Source organism: Homarus americanus, unplaced genomic scaffold, assembly GCF_018991925.1.
Source record: "Homarus americanus isolate GMGI-L3 unplaced genomic scaffold, GMGI_Hamer_2.0 scaffold46783, whole genome shotgun sequence".
Taxonomy (NCBI): Eukaryota; Metazoa; Arthropoda; class Malacostraca; order Decapoda; family Nephropidae; genus Homarus; species Homarus americanus.
The window spans coordinates 1,299-19,373 of record NW_024736211.1 but is presented as its reverse complement, the minus strand read 5'-3'; the positions used below and the strand labels follow the sequence as shown (position 1 = coordinate 19,373).

The following is an 18,075-nucleotide window of genomic DNA, read 5'->3' as shown; positions in this document are numbered from 1 at the left end:
TATTGACCACACCTGTTGTCTTGAAGTGATGGTATTATTGTCTTCAGTCTTTTCCTATGTCTTTACGTATAACAACCAATGTTGTCTTGTTGTTTTGACGTGATTTATTTGTTTTTATCTTCGTGTAACAACCAATGTTGTCTTGTTTGACGTGATTTATTTGTTTTATCTTCGTGTAACTTAACCAATGTTGTCTTGTTTGGTGATTTATTGGTTTTATCTTCGTGTAACTTAACCAATGTTGTCTTGACGTGATTTATTTGTTTTTATCTTCACGTGTAACTTAATCAATGTTGTCTTGTTGTTTTGACGTGATTTATTTGTTTTATCTTCACGTGTAACCAACCAATGTTGTCTTGACGTGATTTATTTGTTTTTATCTTCGTGTAACTTAACCAATGTTGTCTTGTTGTTTGACGTGATTTTTTTATGTTTCGTGTATTCAGGAGGATTTAACGCGTCTTGAGCCTTGATACGACGTACTCTCAAATCAAAGAACTCTTAACAGTGCTCTTATTTGCTCTATTATCCTCGATACAGTGTTAGAACGCGCTCACACAGGGGTTCTGTCTCTAGCTGTGCTCTACTCGGCTCTAAGGAATGGCCAGAGCAGTACGAGAGGTGTAGAGCGTGTTGTTGTCGTTGTTGTGCACCAAACCGCTACTCCGCCACACCTGAGCTGACGTCTGGGGGAGGTCCAGGTGTGAGAGAGACACTACAACTTAGCTGCACTATATCATCGTCCCCCCCTCCTGTGATATACGGTAGCAACACAGGACGTCGCTATCTTTCCTAACTCCAAATTAAGACCAAAATTTAGATACGGTCGCTGCCGGTCGTCGCTTGGGGACCTTAATCACGTGACGTTTAAGCATCCCGCCGTATTGGTTGTGACGATTAAAATTCTCTTACCTCACCTCACCTCACCTAACTGGACTGGAATGAACTGGATTGGACTGGACGCTAACCTACTCAATCTAAACTATGCCTAACCTAAACTAATTTAACTGGAATGAACTGAATTTAACTGAACTGGACTGGACTAAATGCTTCCGTAATTTATCTTATCCTAACCAACCTAACCTAACCAGACCAATCTAACCAAATCCATTTATTCCATTCCATTCCTAGTCTACCCGTCTTGACACAAATTCCAAACTGCGCATCACACGATAGGTAAAACTGCGCACATTAACCAACATACATATTGCGTAATTCATTGATAGCCAGTGTTATTGTTAGTGTGATAGTTAATGTACAATTTATTACAGGACTATGATATACTGTACACCTGCAGAGTTCAGAGTGCGCACACGATACGAATCAACAAATAGCAACAGAACACTACAGTGCAGTAATCTTTTCTATTAAATCACATGGGTATTAATATCACATTCTCAAACTGCGCTAACAATACGAACAGTGCAATGTAAATGTAGATTTTTTCAAGTATGTACCGTAAACTTAAAACTTTGTATATCGATGAATTACGCTAGTGACACCTGGTAACTACGGAACTACGCAGCGCACTCTGAAAACAACGAAGATGACCCCCCAAGTCGCGTAGTTTTACTCTTTGTATTACAACTGTTATTACAGACTCGTGTGTTGTATTATTATGTTATAGGTAATAGTTATAGGGAATAATTTATAGGAAATGTGTTTATAGGTAAAGTTTTATAGATATAAGTATAGGTATAATTATAGGAAGTGTTATTGGTGTTTTAGGGAAGAGTTATAGGAAATGCTATATACGTAAGTGTTATAGGATGTTTTATAGATAAGGTTATAGGTAAGTGTTATAGGTAATAATTATAGAAATGTTATAGGGAAGTTTTATAGATAAGGTTATAGGTAAGTGTTATAGGCAAATGTCTAAATTAACACATTCCAGAACTCCGTCACGTGGCAACACAAGATGTTTTGAGTCTGACCGTCTCTCCTGAAGGAGTGAGATGATGATGTAGCAGATTATGAGGTAAAGGTGATTGTAGGAGAGATATATATATATATATATATATTTCAGGATTATGAAGGAGGGAGGAGTGAACTTGAGAGGGTGATGCAGCAAGGTTGGAAGATGATGGAGGAAGGAGAGGAGGGAGGAAGGAGGAGTCAGGCAGGAGAATGGTAGGAGGGAACTAGGTAAGTGTGTGTGGGGATCAACTTCTTCCAGGTTGTTTGTTTGTCTGTCATTATCAAAGGTTCAATGCCCTCTCCTCTCCTCAATAAACCTAGTTGTGTTGGCCTTGTATCTCTACACCTTCCCTCTTCTGGTTTCTTTTTGCTTATTATTTTATTATTATTATTATTATTATTATTATTATTATTATTATTATTATCTTCAAAATATACATAGATCATCATATTCAAATCAACGGGCTAAGATATCGTAACTCAGGGTTAAGTCGTATCTGGCGTTGTCGTATTCATAAGTCGTAGTTAAGCATCCAAGGGTTGTCGTATTCAAGGGGTTAAGTCGTATTCAAGGGGTTGTCATTCAAGGGGTAGTCGTAATCAAGGGGTTAAGTCGTATTCAAGGGGTTAAGTCGTATTCAAAGGTTGTCGTATCTAAGGTTGTCGTATTCAAGGGGTTAAGTCGTATTCAAAGGTTAAGTCGTATTCAAAGGGGTTAAGTCGTATTCAAGGGGTTGCTCGTATCTAAGGGGTTAAGTCGTATTCAAAGGGTTGTCGTATTCAAGGGGTTAATCAAGTCGTATTCAAGGGTTGTCGTATTCAAAGTGCTGTCGTATTCAAAGGGTTAAGTCGTATTCAAAGGGTTGTCGTATTCAGGCTTAAGTCGTATTCAAGGGGTTAAGTCGTATTCAAAGGGTTGTTGATTCAAAGGTTAAGTCGTATTCAAGGGTTAAGTCGTATTCAAGGTTAAGTCGTATTCAAGGGTTAAGTCGTATTCAAGGGTTAAGTCGTGTCTAAGGTTGTCGTGTCCAAGGGTTGTCGTATTCAAGGGTTGTCGTATTCAAAGGCTGTCGCATTCAAGGGTTGTCGTATCTGGCGTTGTCGTATCCAAGGGTTAAGTCGTATCAATATCGCTGTCGTATCCAGGTTATCGTATCCAAAGGGTTAAGTCGTATTCAAGGGTTAAGTCGTATTTCAAGGGTTGTCGTATTCAAAGGTTAAGTCGTATTCAAGGGTTAAGTCGTGTACATGGGTTATCTCTATGTGCTGTTCAGTTGTCGTATTCAAAGGGGTTAAGTCGTATTCAAGGGTTAAGTCGTATTCAAAGGGCTAAGTCGTATTCAAGGGCTATCGTATCAGGGTTAAGTCGTATTCAAGGGTTAAGTCGTATTCAAAGGGTTAAGTCGTATTCAAGGGTTAAGTCGTATTCAAGGGGTTAAGCCGTATTCAAGGGTTAAGTCGTCGTAAGCCGTATCTAAAGGGTTAAGTCGTATCCAAGGGTTAAGTCGTATTCAAGAGGTTAAGTCGTGTCTAAGGGTTAAGTCGTATTCAAGAGGTTAAGTCGTGTTCAAGGGTTAAGTCGTATTCAACGGGTTAAGTCGTATAAGGGGTTAAGTCAACGTAATAAGCGCGGTTAAGTCAACGTAATTAGTGTTATCAACGTAATCGATGGGTCAAGTCATTGTACTTCAAGACGGTCAAAGGTCAAATTAACAATATCAAGAGGTCAAACGCCTATCACATCCACACATAATTGACTCTTTATTGCCCTTTTCTTCCTTCCTCACCATTATTACTTTCTTTATTTGTTTTCTTCATTCATCTTATTCTTTATCGTCTTCTCTCTCCGTCTTTATTTTTTATTTGTTTTTCTCTCCACGTCCTCCAATTACTCCTCCTCCAACTACTCCTCCTCCTCCTCCAACTACTCCTCCTCCTCCAATCCACTCTTCCTCCTCCAACTACTCCTCCTCCAACTACTCCCTCTTCCTCCAACTCACTCTTCTTCCTCCTCCAATTCCTCCTCCTCCAACTACTCCTCCAACTACCTCCTCCCAACTACCTCCTCCAACTACCTCCTCCAACTACCTCCTCCAACTACTCCTCTTCCTCCAACTACTCTTCCTCCTCCAACTGCTCCTCCAACTACTCCTCCAATCATCTCCTCCTCCAACTACTCTTCTCCTCCAACTGCTCCTCCAACTACTCCTCCTCCTCCAACTACCCTCTTCGTCCAACTACTCTTCCTCCTCCAACTGCTCCTCCTCCATCTACTCCTCCTCCTCCAACTACTCCTCTTCCTCCAACTACTCCTCTTCCTCCAACTACCCTCTCTCCTCCAACTACTTTCCTCCTCCAACTGCTCCTCCTCCAACTACTCCTCCTCCCTCCTCCAACTACTCCTCCTCCTCCTCAAACTACTCCTCCTCCAACTACCTCCTCCAACTACTCCTCCTCCTCCTCCAACTACCCTCCTCCTCCAACTACTCCTCCTCCTCCAACTACTCCTCCTCCTCCAACTACTCCTCCTCCTCCAACTACTCCCTCCAACTACCTCCTCCTCCAACTACTCCTCCTCCTCCACACTCCTCCTCCTCCAACTACCTCCTCCTCCTCCAACTACCTCTTTCTCCAACTACTCTTCCTCCTCCAACTGCTCCTCCAACTACCTCCTCCTCCAACTACTCTTCTCCAACTACTCTTCTTCCTCCAACTACTCCTCCTCCCCTCCAACTCCTCCTCCTCCAACTACTCCTCCTCCAACTACTCTTCCTTCCTCCAACTCCTCCTCCTCCAACACTCCTCCTCCTCCAATACTCCCTCCTCCTCCCTCCTCCTCCTCCTCCAACTCCTCCTCCTCCAACTCCTCCTCCTCCAACTCACTCCTCTTCCTCCTCCACCTCCTCCCTCCAAACTACTCCTCCTCCTCCAACTCATTCCTCCTCCTCCTCCTCCTCCAGGTGACACACATAGGTTGAGAGAGTCGGTGTTTACTCTCATCAGACGGGTGGCCCGAACCTCTCTCGACCCCGACCTGTGCTGAAAAAGTGTGTGTGTTTAATAATCTTTAACAGTTTATTGAAAGAACATGGTATCCAAACGGCTGATAATATACAGTCAACAGATATGATAAAAGTTACATAATTGGGGAATGGTTTACTTAAGTGATATAATAATATACAATTAATATAAGTGATACAAATACGATATAATAAGGTGGGGAGAAGGTCACACCACAGGGTATTTCAACACGGTGACAATACAGCGTTTAGTGTGTGGGGGAGGTGTTTCGTGCCCTCTCTTAGAACACACTTGCTTCCGTCCATAAGTCATATTTTTTTTCCTATCATTATTTTTCTTTATTATGCGTCATTCTTATTCCTTGTGATCTGAACATTATTTCTTGTCCGTCTTTCTTATTCTTTATTTAATTCTTAGTGTCTTAATATTATTTTTTTATTAAGTTTCGAGTCAAAATTTTGTTGTAAAGCGTCGTGAAGGTAAAACTGGTCCCATGTTGTCTGGTATCTTGAGACAACAGGTATGCACTAGATGAACGCGGGCTTCTGATTCGCCAGCCAGTGAATGAAGAGCCGCAGTCATAATAAACATGGCACGGGCGCCAGAGAGAGAGAGAGAGAGAGAGAGAGAGAGAGAGAGAGAGAGAATATAATAATAATAATTAACAGTAACAAGATGCCGTTTGTTCTCGTGAGTTTGATTTGTTATGGTTGTGGTTCACCTTTCACTTGTTAACCCTCAGGTCCGGCGGTTTACTAGAATAATATACACCCTAACTTATTTCACTTTAATTATTAACACCCTAACTTTATATCTGTGGTAGTTGAGTTGGGTTACGTTATGTTTTGAATTGTAACAGTTTATTTAGCCAGACAAACACAGATACAGAGTGGATAATAATAACATGACTGAGCCGGTTGAGAATAAGAACATCTCATAATGTTACCACTGTTATCACTTCAATATTTATTTTTTTATTTTTTTTACACTTATATTATATGATAATTTCTAATAAAATGGTTTTGATGGTACAATAAAAGCAGGTATATAAAGTAGATATTACAAGAAATATTAATACTTAGACAATAGATATTTTTTAAGAGATGATTTAAAGGAAGGGAGCGTAGTCTTTGCTCTGATGTGTGGAGGTAAGTTGGTCCACACCTTCACACTGTGATATTTTATGGAGGTCTGGGACTGAGAGGAGCGCATAGGGGGTGGTCTTAGCAGCTCTGGGTGCCTTAAGTTGTATCTCTAATTATTCCGGACCTTGAAATATTTGTTGTCAAGCAAGTGATTGACAGATTTGTAAACAAAGAGGGCACAGCAGTAGGTTAGGTTAAGTTGGATTAGCAATAGGGTGATTAATCGTAGGGTAAAGTAAGTTGGGGTGGCTAATCTTCATGTGATCTATACTGGAAAAATGCATACCTGTTGTCTTGTGTATCAGACAGCCAGGTACCAGGTTAACATGCGGCCTGATGGTAGTAACAATGCATTTGATCGCAGAATGAACTACTAAACGTGTAAAGGAAGACTCCAAAAAGCAACATCTGGTCAACAGGTGTTCACAGATCACCACAACACCTGTGATTAAAAACACCTGTGGTCCCATGGCTGGTGTAGCTATACCTGTTATCAATATCTGAAACAGGTGGCACTTTGGTACGACTGAGATAGAGAATCACTTGGTTGATACGTCGTAATACCAGTGTGCCAAGGTTGATAATGGTGCCAAGGGTGATAAGGGTGCCAGGGGTGATAAGGGTGCCAAGGTTGATAATGGTGCCAAGGGTGATAAGGGTGCCAGGGGTGATAAGGGTGCCAAGGTTGATAATGGTGCCAAGGGTGATAAGGGTGCCAGGGGTGATAAGGGTGCCAAGGGTGATATTGGTGCCAAGAGTGATAATGGTACCAAGGGTGCTAAGGGTGCCATGGGTGCTAGTGGTGCCAAGGGTGATAAGGGTGCCAGGGGTGATAATGGTGCCAAGGGTAATAAGGGTGCCAGGGGTGATAATGGTGCCAAGGTTGATAATGGTGCCAAGGGTGATAAGGGTGCCAGGGGTGATAAGGGTGCCAAGGTTGATAATGGTGCCAAGGGTGATAAGGGTGCCAGGGGTGATAAGGGTGCCAAGGGTGATATTGGTGCCAAGAGTGATAATGGTACCAAGGGTGCTAAGGGTGCCATGGGTGCTAGTGGTGCCAAGGGTGATAAGGGTGCCAGGGGTGATAATGGTGCCAAGGGTAATAAGGGTGCCAGGGGTGATAATGGTGCCAAGGGTGATATTGGTGCCAAGAGTGATAATGGTACCAAGGGTGCTAAGGGTGCCATGGGTGCTAGTGGTGTTAAGGGTGCCAAATGGTGCCAAGGACTGTTTATAGTGCCCTGATATCCTCCTTGTTATCACAGGCGAATAGTGCCAACTGATGCCACTGGTATAGACTTTATTTGATTTATTTCTTTTATTTGTTCTTCCTTGTTTGCTTTACTCTCCTTCATATTTTTTCGTTTGTTTTGTGTTTTTATTTTATTTGTTGGATATTTGTCGTTGGAGGTGTGCGTTTTGCTTTTCTTGTTTTTCTTGTTTGTTGTTCTTGTTTGCTTTGCTTTGCTTTCTCTGTTTGCTTTGGCACATAGTATGACAAGCTGGAGAAAGGGGAGAGGTGGGTGTATGCAGGCAAGCACTGTGGAGAACACTGTCCCCTTGTGCTTGCTTCAAGGGGAGAGAGGAGTGGTGAGGGGAGAGGAGGAGGAGAGAGAGGATTAATGACAGGAGGAAGAAGAGGGAGGGAGAGAGGATTAATGACAGGAGGAAGAAGAGGGAGGGAGAGAGGATTATTGACAGGAGGAAGAAGAGGGAGGGAGAGATGATTATTGACAGGAGGAAGAAGAGGGAGGGAGAGATGATTATTGACAGGAGGAAGAAGAGGGAGGGAGAGATGATTAGTGAATGGGAAGAAGGAAGAGTGATAAGAGGGAGATGAGGAAGAAGTAGAAGGAAGAGTAAGAGGAGGGAGAGGAGAAGGAACAGGGGGTAGTTAGGGAGAGAGAATGTGGAGGAGAAAGGAAAAATAAAAGAGAGAGAGAGAGAGAGAGAGATGATCCATTATATCGAAGTTTCTCATCTAATCCACCTCGATATAACGGACTACACCCCCTCCCCCCCTCCTCCCTCTAGTCCGTTACTGTACATATACTATTAGTCATTAGTCTCCCCCAAACTCTCTCAATACCGTGCGTATCTTATTACTCTCCCCAATCATACTTATCTCCCCAGCCAGTCAACAAACCTCACTCTCCCCCAACTCCCCAACCATACTTATCTCCCCAGTATATCAACAAACTCTACATAGGCCTATCAGTTACATAGGCCTATCAGTTAGAGAGGATAAGATATAATATAATCTAATCTTAATCCATTAGTAAATACTGATATATTACTATTTACGGTTGTTGTTGTAGAGAGAACAGCCAAATTACCTGTAGATTGACTCATATTAGTTTATTTCACCTGATGATTGATTTAAATACCCTATTGTTATACCTTGAGAGGGTTAGGTTAGGTTAGGTTAGGTTAGGTTAGGTTAGGTTAGGTTAGGTTAGGTTAGGTTAGGTTGGGTTGGGTTGGGTTAGTTATGGTTAGGTTAGGTTAGGTTTAGTTATGTCAGGATTGGTTGGGTTAGTTATGGTTAGGTTAGGTTAGGTTAGGTTTAGTTATGTCAGGATTGGTTGGGTTAGTTATGGTTAGGTTAGGTTTAGTTAGATTGTATTTAGTTAGGTTGGGTTAGGTTAGGTTAGGTTAGGTTAGGTTAGGTTAGGTTAGGTTAGGTTAGGTTAGGTTAGGTTGGTTAGGTTGGGTGGTTAGGTTAGGTTAGGTTTAGTTATGTCAGGATTGGTTGGGTTAGTTATGGTTAGGTTAGGTTAGGTTAGGTTTAGTTATGTCAGGATTGGTTGGGTTAGTTATGGTTAGGTTAGGTTTAGTTAGATTGTATTTAGTTAGGTTGGGTTAGGTTAGGTTAAGTTAGATTATGTTAGGTTAGGTTTAGTTGGGGGTGTCTAATCTTCAGCTGATTTAATCTATTCTTCTTGACCTCGTTGTATTGTGTTGCTGTTCCTCTCTTCCACTCTTCTTGTAACATGATTTATTGCGTCTTGTGTCCAATTCCTTCTTCCATTCGTTGTGAGGAAGTTGAAATTTCTCCTCGTTGACCTTTCTTATTTTCTCTGTTCACTGAATGACTTGATTGATGTCTTGATTGATGTCTGATTGATGTCTGATTGACGTCTGAATGAATGTAGACGCTCGGTGACTCTCTGGAGGGTCTTTCAAGATAATTTGGGTCTTGCTCGTATAATACACAGTGAAATTTGCTATGTGATTGACGTGCTGTATGAGGACAGGAAATAGACGGGGAAGGAACACTATGCCCTGAGGAACACCGCTTGTGATTTGTTTATTAGAAAGTTAGAGATACAAATCCTTATCTTTTTTTGCCAGAATATTCAGTAATATCCATACACTCTTGGGGTCCTGTTAGTCAAATACAGAACAGAACAGAACAGTATAGAACAGAAAAGAACAGCAGTAATTCTTCAGCAGTGTGAATAGAAGCAATGAACTTCACTTAACGATGTATTTTATAATGAATGTCCGTGTTAATTTTCCTGCTACAGATTCTAGTTACAAATTATATTACATTGAAACCATGTAACGGATTTTTTTTTTTTCATATGATGTTAGATGGAAGGTTTCACATCTAATGGACCATCGATATAAAGGACTTTCATCTCTATATAGTCCGTTAGATGGAGGGTTTCACATCTAATGGACCATCGATATAAAGGACTTTCATCTCTATATAGTCCGTTAGAGGGAGGGTTTCACATCTAATGGACCATCGATATAAAGGACTTTCATCTCTATATAGTCCGTTAGATGGAGGGTTTCATCTAATGGACCATCGATATAAAGGACTTTCATCTCTATATAGTCCGTTAGATGGAGGGTTTCACATCTAATGGACCATCGATATAAAGGACTTTCATCTCTATATAGTCCGTTAAATAGAAGTTTCATTGTATTTCACCAAGTTAGGACGGAAATAAACAGCATGAAATTCAGCAAACAGAAGGTATTTTCTCGGCATCACAGATCAATTATTAACACCAGCCATTACTCTTGTAGACAGATTTCCACTAAGCCGTTCCCCCTCCTTCCCTCTCCCTCCTCTCCCTTCGCTCACCTCCCCCACCTCGCTCATCACTTCTGTGTGTAGCCTGAGATATCGGCCTCTCTTTGTTTTTAATGGGCCAGGCTATGTTATGCTCGTCTCGCTTCTGTAGTTACAACAAACAATATATATATATTTTTTTTAATCCCCGAGAAAAAGTAATTATAGTTTTATGTTTTCCTTGAGTTTAGACATTTTTAAAGCCAATATAGTTAGTTTTTTTTTTTCAAGTTGCGGTACATCTAGTGGCTGTGGGGGGGCAGGTAATATGTTACCCTCAGAGATAAACAAAGCTCACTCTGACGTCGCAGCTAGAATAAAACAAATGACTGTCGTTTCTATTCCATAACTCACTCATGGTGGATCTAATCCCTTTGTGTGTGTGTGTTCTCTCCTGCATCTCAAATCACGTAGAGAGTGTTGAATCCTTGCGTGGCTTAGTTTAATCATCCTCCATTTGTTTTGTAAAGAGTAAATCTCCATTTATGGAAGGTACTACACGAGCGGACATCTTGGAGAGGCAGAGGGAAAGGGGTGGGGTCGACTTGGTATAATGGACGAGGTAGGAGAGAGAGGAAAGGTGGAGGGATAGAGGGTGAGGAAGGGGGGAGGAAAGGGAGTGGAGGGTGAGGTAGGGAGGGAAAGGGAGTGGAGGGTGAGGTAGGGGGGTAAGGGAGTGAGGGAGGTGGGGAGGATACTTGAGATGTGGACCTCAGCCAGCCTACAGGAATATGGTGAACATACCTCCATGATGGCGAACTCCTCCCTCACCTCTCTCCTCACTCCTTCACCCTCATCTCTTATTCTTCACCACCTCCCTCACCTCCTCCTCACTACTTACCTCCCTCCTCTCCTCCTCTCCTCCCCACCTCCTCACCTCTCCTCTCACCTCCTCCCTCACCTCTCACCTCTCCTCCTTACCTCCTCACCTCTCCTCCCTCCTCCTTACCTCCCTCACCTCTCCACTCCCTCCTTTCCCACCTCCCTCACCTCTACCTTCCTCCCCTCTTTACCTCCATACCTCCTCCTTCCTTCCCCCTCATCTCTATTCTTCTACCCTCCTTCACCTCTCCTCCTCTCCTTACCTCTCTCTCATTCCTATATCCATCTCCTCAGTAAGATTGTCCTTGATATTGGACTCCCCAAGATTTATCAAACAGTACTCCAGGATGTGTTTGGATTACTGAAGATTGAACACCCCAGCTTCACTTCACCTGATGATTAAACACTGCCCACTTACCTTGATGATTAAACACCCAGCTTACTTATGATTATTAACATCAACACCAACTGATTAAGCACCCAGCTTACTTACCTTGATTAACCCCAGCTTACTACCTTGATTATTAAACATCCCAGCTTACTTCACCTGATGATTAACACCCCAGCTTACTTACCTAGATGATTAAACACTGGCTTACTTACATGACTAACACTTGCTTACTTGCCAGTGATTAAACACCCCAACTTACACCTTGATGATTAAACACCAGCACTTACCTTGATGACTAAACACCCAAACACTTACTTTGATGATAAACACCCCACTTACCTTGATGACTAAACACAGCCACTTACCTTGATGAATAAACACCCTAACATTAACCTTTCTAATCTAACCTAACCAACCTACCCACAGGTAGCTAAAGGTCGTTAATCATCAGGTAAAATAAGCAGGACTCAGGTGATGAAATTGAGGTTCCAGTAAATTAAGCTATTACATAATAAACTGAAAGAACGATATAACTTACAAAGCTTGGGGTATGCTGCAGGTATATACTACACTAGGGCATACTGGGTATATACTACTGGATATGCTGGTATATATACTACAGGGTAATAACAAGAAAACCACGGTATGCTGGGGTATATACTAGAATTAATAACAGGTATATACTACACTGGGGTATGCAGGTGCATACTACCTGGGGTATGCTGGGGTATATACTACACTGGGTATGCTGGGTATATAACACTAGAGGTATGCTAGAGTATATACTACACTGGGATATATGATATATACTACACTAGGTATGTAGGGTATATACTACACTGGAGCATTATATACACAAGTATGCTGGGAATTTATTACTACCTGAAGTATGCTGGGGTATATACACTGGGGTATGCTGCACGGGTATATACTACACTGGGGTATGCTGCACAGGTATATACTACATAGTATGCAGTATATACACAGGTATGTGCTGGGGTATATACTACACTAGAGGTATGAAGTATACTACACTGGGTATGCTGCTGGGGTATATACACACAGTATGCTGCACTGGGGTATATACTACACTGAGTATGCTAGATATATACTACACTGGGTACACATGGTATATACTACACTGTGTATGCTGCACTGGGTATATACACTGGGGTATGCTAGGGATATACTACACAGGGCATGCTGCCACTGAGTGTATGCTGCAGGGGTATACTAGTGTGCTGGGGTATATACTACACCGGGGTATGCTGGGGTATATACTACACTGGGGTATGCTACAGGTATATACCACTGGGAATGCTGGGGTATATACTACACTGGGTATGCTGGGGTATATACTACAGGGGTATGCTGCACTGGTATATACCACTGGAGTATGGGGTATATACTACACAAGTGCTGGGGTATACTCTTACACTGGGTATGCTAGAAAATACTACACTAGGGTATGCTGGGGTATATACTACACTGGGGTATGCTGGGTATATACTACACTGGCATGCTGCACGAGTATATACCACACACTGGGGTATATACTACAGGGTATGCTGGGGTACATACACATAACACTGGGTGTATGCTCACACAATGCAGTATATACACACTGAGTATGCACAGGGTATATACTACACACTGTTTGGGTATACTACACACAGTATGCAGGTATATACTACACGGTATGCTGGGTATATACTACACTGAGTATGCTGGGGTATATACTACACTGGGATATACACTGGGGTATATACTACACTGGGGTATCTAAGGTATATACACACTAGGTATGCTGCACGGGGTATATACTACACTGGGGTATGCTGGGTATATACTACACCGGAACTGCTGCACTGGGGTATATACTACACTGGGGTATGCTGCACTGGGGTATATACTCACACTGGGGTATGCTGGTATGCGGCCGTGTAGTGCATGACGTAACTAATCAGTATGCAGCACCACATTTTTCCTAATATATTCCTAGAGACTAATGCTGGATGCTAGACGTGCTACGCAATAAATAAGTAAGTAAGTAAGTAAAAGAAAAGTAAACAGTAAGAGCAAGAAAGTGAGGAGGTGAGTGAAAGTTAAACAGGTTCATAGCATCAACGCATAAGACTGAGGACAAAACAATTTTCTCACTTCAACATTAATATCATAACAAACCTTGATCAGAAAGGATTTATATATTAAATCTGGGTATTCAACCTAATAAGAATTTAACCACGTGTTTGTTCACCCATCTCAAAAAGTTGATGCGGTTGAAAGGATGCCCTCAGATTTGAACTTTAGCGTGACCCTGAATTTATTTTGACATTTACTCGTCCAGCCGTAAAGTGAATATAGATATTGTGTTCTTGGTGGAGTGAGAAGAGATGTTTGAGTGTGGGGACGAACAGAAGAAGAAGACGGAGGCGAGTGACAAGGCGTTTACTCGACGAAGCAACTCGTCTCAGTGTTAATGAGGAAAATTATCAATAAAGCTAACATCAATACGAAACACCTTTATATTTTTTTTTTTAATAATTAACTTTGGTGTAAGCAATGTGTCGTCCATGACTCAATGAAGTTTATTTAATATTATTATTGTGTGGCGTGGCTGTTATTATTGTGTGTGTGTGTGTGTGTGTGTGTGTGTGTGTGTGTGTGTGTGTGTGCAATAATAATAATAGTTATACTCCAAGTTTGGGGTTTCCTGCTGGCAGAAGGCCGGCCAAGTCAGGTGGTAAGCTGGAGTGATCCCACCCACTACCTTTACTCAGGTTAATTATAATCTCCGGTTTCCTACTTGACAACTCAGTCTTTTATATTATATTCCCCACATTACAGAGCTCTACAGGTTTGGGTCTATCTTCCTGACTTAAAGATGTGAAAAACGTCTAAACGTTGTATTAACGATATATTTCGCGGTGTTTGTTGAGGAAATAGTTTAAAGACGACTATTTAATTAGACTGCACACCTTGGTTTATTAATCTATCTATCTCCTCCTTCTTCTTTAACCTTCTTCATAATCATTATAACTGTAACTTCTTCTTCTTGCAACTTCTTGCCTAACATAAAACTTTACTAACCTAACACTAACTTTCTTCTAACGGCTAACCTAACACCCCAACTGGCATAACACTAACTTTCTTTCTTCTTCTTTCTTCTTCTTCTAACTAACACTAACCTAACCCTACTTCTTCTTCTTCTTCTTTTAATAACACTTCTTCTTCTTACTAACTTCTTTAACACTTCTTTGAAACACTAAACTAACCTAACCAAACTCAGATTGATTCGCCCACAGAAATTAGATCAACAACAAACACCTGATCAGATAGTACAGGTAGAAACTGTAGCATAATAAATATTGGATAGAAATGCAAAAATATGATAAAATTAAAGTAAGCAACAGCAGGTGTATGCTTAAAAGATGTTGGAAGCAAGTAATTGTGTTGGGGGTATAGCAGTGTTGGAGAAATATAACAGTGTTGGAGGAGTATAACATTGGAGAGTATAACAGTGTGGAGAGTATAACAGTGTTGGAGAGAGTACAACTTTAGTGTTGGAGAGTATAACAGTGTTGGAGGGGTATAGCAGTGTTGGAGATATAACGGTGTTGGAGAATTATAACAGTGTTTGGAGAGAGTATAACTTGTTGTTGGAGAATTATAACAGTGTTGGAGATATAACAGTGTTGGAAGTATAACGGTGGTAGGAGAATATAACGGTGTTAGAGGTATAGCAATTGTTGGAGGGTAACTTGGTGTTGGAGGTATAACGGTGTTGGGAGTATAACGGTGTTGGAGAATTATAGCAATTAATTTGGAGGAATTAAGCAATTGTTGGAAGTGAAACTGTTGGAGGAGTAAACAGTGTTGGAGTAAACAGTGTTGGAGGTAAGCAACGGGGAATTTTGTTCGCAGACATTCTCGTGTGAACTCAACGGCCTCGAGGTTCGTCCAGGCGTGATCCCTCACTTACTACTTATGATCCCTCACTTCTGTGGTCCTCACTCTGCCAGTCCCTCACTCTGCAGTCTCACACTACTGCTTGGCCCTCACTCTGTAATCCCTCCTCCTCTGCGTTCTCTTTTCTGTAAGCCTCACTCTGCTGCCCAGTCCTGCACCTGCTGCTTGCTCTCTGTAGTCCTCACTGCAGTCCCCACTCTACTGTAGTCCCTCCTGTGGCCCCTCACTCTACTGTAGTCCCTCACTACTGCCAGTCCTCACTCTACTGGTCCCTCCCACTGCATAAATTCCTGCTCTACTGTAGTCCCTCACACACTGCCTTAGTCCCCCCTCTCTGTAGTCCCCTCACACTACTGCCCCTCACACTACTGCAGCACACTCTACTGTAGTCCTCACACTGCTGTAGTCCCTCACTCTACTGTAGTCCCTCATGGTCCCTCACTCTGCCCAGTCCCTCCACTGCCTGTAGTCCCTCACTCACTGTAGTCCCTCACTGCACAGCCCCTCACTACTGCCAGCCTCCCTACTGTAGTCCCTCACTGTAGTCCTGCTACTGTGTCCCCTCACTACTGTGGTCCCTCCCACACTACCTGGCCCCTCACTCTGCTGTAGTCCCTCCTCCTACTGTAGTCCCTCACCTGTAGTCCTCACACTACTGTAGTCCCTCACACTACTGTGGCCCTCACTCTACTAACAGCCCCTCGCTCTGCTGTAGTCCTCACACCTTACTTGTCTCTGAGGCGTCATGTGTAAGAGTGGATATGTGAGAGTAAAGGTTGGGCAAGGCAATGTCACTGATAGACAGATCGATAGATAGACAGATCGATAAATGAATGAATAGACAGACTGGACGATAGATAGATGGGCCAGGAGCTAGTTGAACAGATAGATAGATGAGCAGACAGATGGAGTAGATAGATAGATAGATAGATAGATAGATAGATCTGGAGAACCCAGAGAGAGAAAACCTGTCATGTTCCGGTGGAGTCTGTCAAACCGGTATCGAACCAGTCTACACAGTGAAAGACAAATATCTGCCTTCCAACCGGCCAACACACACACACACACACACACACACACACACACACACACACACACACACACACACAGCAGCCATTGTCCTCATCACCCGTAAAGCTAGAGACTTGGAGCTTCACTTGTATTTATGTGGGATTTACTTTCTGGGGTGGAGGTGTTCTTGAATCTGCCCAGTGTGTGTGTGTGCCTATGTCCTCGACTGACCCATCTCCCTCCCTCTCCCTCCTGCCTCCCCTCTCACCCATAACCTCCCTCTCCTCCCTACCCCTCCCTCTCATCCCTGCCCCCTCCCTGCCCTCCCTCTCCCTTCCCCCCCTAACTGAGAATGGATGTATCCATTTGAATTTTCAGTGTCATTCTGTCTCTGTGAGTTAGATTAGAGTGTGTTGGGCTGGGTTGGGTTTTGGTTGTTAGGTAGGTGGGGTTGGTTTGCCCAGTTGGGCCCAAATTAGAGTTAAATTCAAATTTGATTTGGAGTTTTTTAGATTGGGGGTTAAAACAGCATGGTTTAAGGTGGGGTTGGTCAGACCAGTGGGTGAAATGACAATCTTTAAAGGTGTATTGATAAAGGTGGGCTTCCTGGGCCTTCACTACAGCCACCACCTGCAACAACCACCTGACATGACAACAACACAGCAACAATATGCAGCAAGCTTCTGACAATACAGCCATGACAACAACATTACAATACCCAGCAACAACAATACAACTACCAATGATACAATACAATAATACAACAATTACAACAACAACCATTTCCAACAATACGTGACAACGTACAACTACTGACAATACGTACAATACAATACAAGCAATGAGCTATTAATACTGACAAACAATACAATATTACTGACCTATGACAACCATATTTCTGATAATACTATTTCCCCAATAATACGACAATACAATGATACAACAATACGTAATATTGACCACATTACTGACGATATGAATATGACAATATGACTACAATGATACGACAATACAATAATACTGACAATGACCACCAACAATGACGATACTGGCTACAATATTACGACTACTTGAAATACGACTACTGACATTACACAATGATACAATATTACTGATATTACATTCTGACATTACTGACGAAAAAACTCTACTATCATCTCAACCCACATCTGCCTGGTATGGCCAGGTACGATAACTTCACCAAACATATTTTACCCTTACAGACTCCATGACACCATAATACATTTCAAGTTGAGACGAACAATATCAAGGCTTCATTGAGGGTCTTAGCTTACTGACATGGTTGGTTTGCCCAGGATGTACAGTTGCCAGCAAAGTCCTCCAGCCCAGGGGTTGTGGGGAGGACTTTTACTGGCCTTTCTCCCATCAGGGGCTGGTAATCAAGGCCTTACCAAGCTTGTTGGCTGGTGGAAATGGGATTATGGTTTGGTTTGACTGTTTAGGTTTACTGATGTTCGGTTTATGTTCGGGTTTTGTTGGGGGTCGAATTTGTTGGAGGTCGGGTTTATTACAGGGGGAGTCCTGAACTTATTTGAGGGGAGGGGTTTGTTTAGTCGTAAGATGTTGCTAGAGCTAGTGTCCTGTAGAGTGAGTTTGACACAGACAGACAATTACCTCCTCGTAGCAATATTGGCGGTGTTGTTGTTATTAAAGAATCCCCTCAGTACCTCACTACCTGCTGGGGTACCTGA

At 42.3% G+C, this 18,075-nt stretch overlaps 1 protein-coding gene across 1 annotated transcript; it reads left to right on the top strand.

Moving 5' to 3' along the window:
* The first annotated feature begins 5,613 nt into the window (after nt 1-5,613).
* Nucleotides 5,614-7,328, top strand: LOC121872116 (macrophage receptor MARCO-like). The gene is made up of 2 exons (XM_042374789.1): nt 5,614-5,628; nt 6,651-7,328. Exons 1-2 carry the CDS (start codon nt 5,614-5,616, stop codon nt 7,326-7,328), a joined length of 693 nt encoding a protein of 230 aa, XP_042230723.1.
* The last annotated feature ends 10,747 nt before the right edge of the window (nt 7,329-18,075 follow it).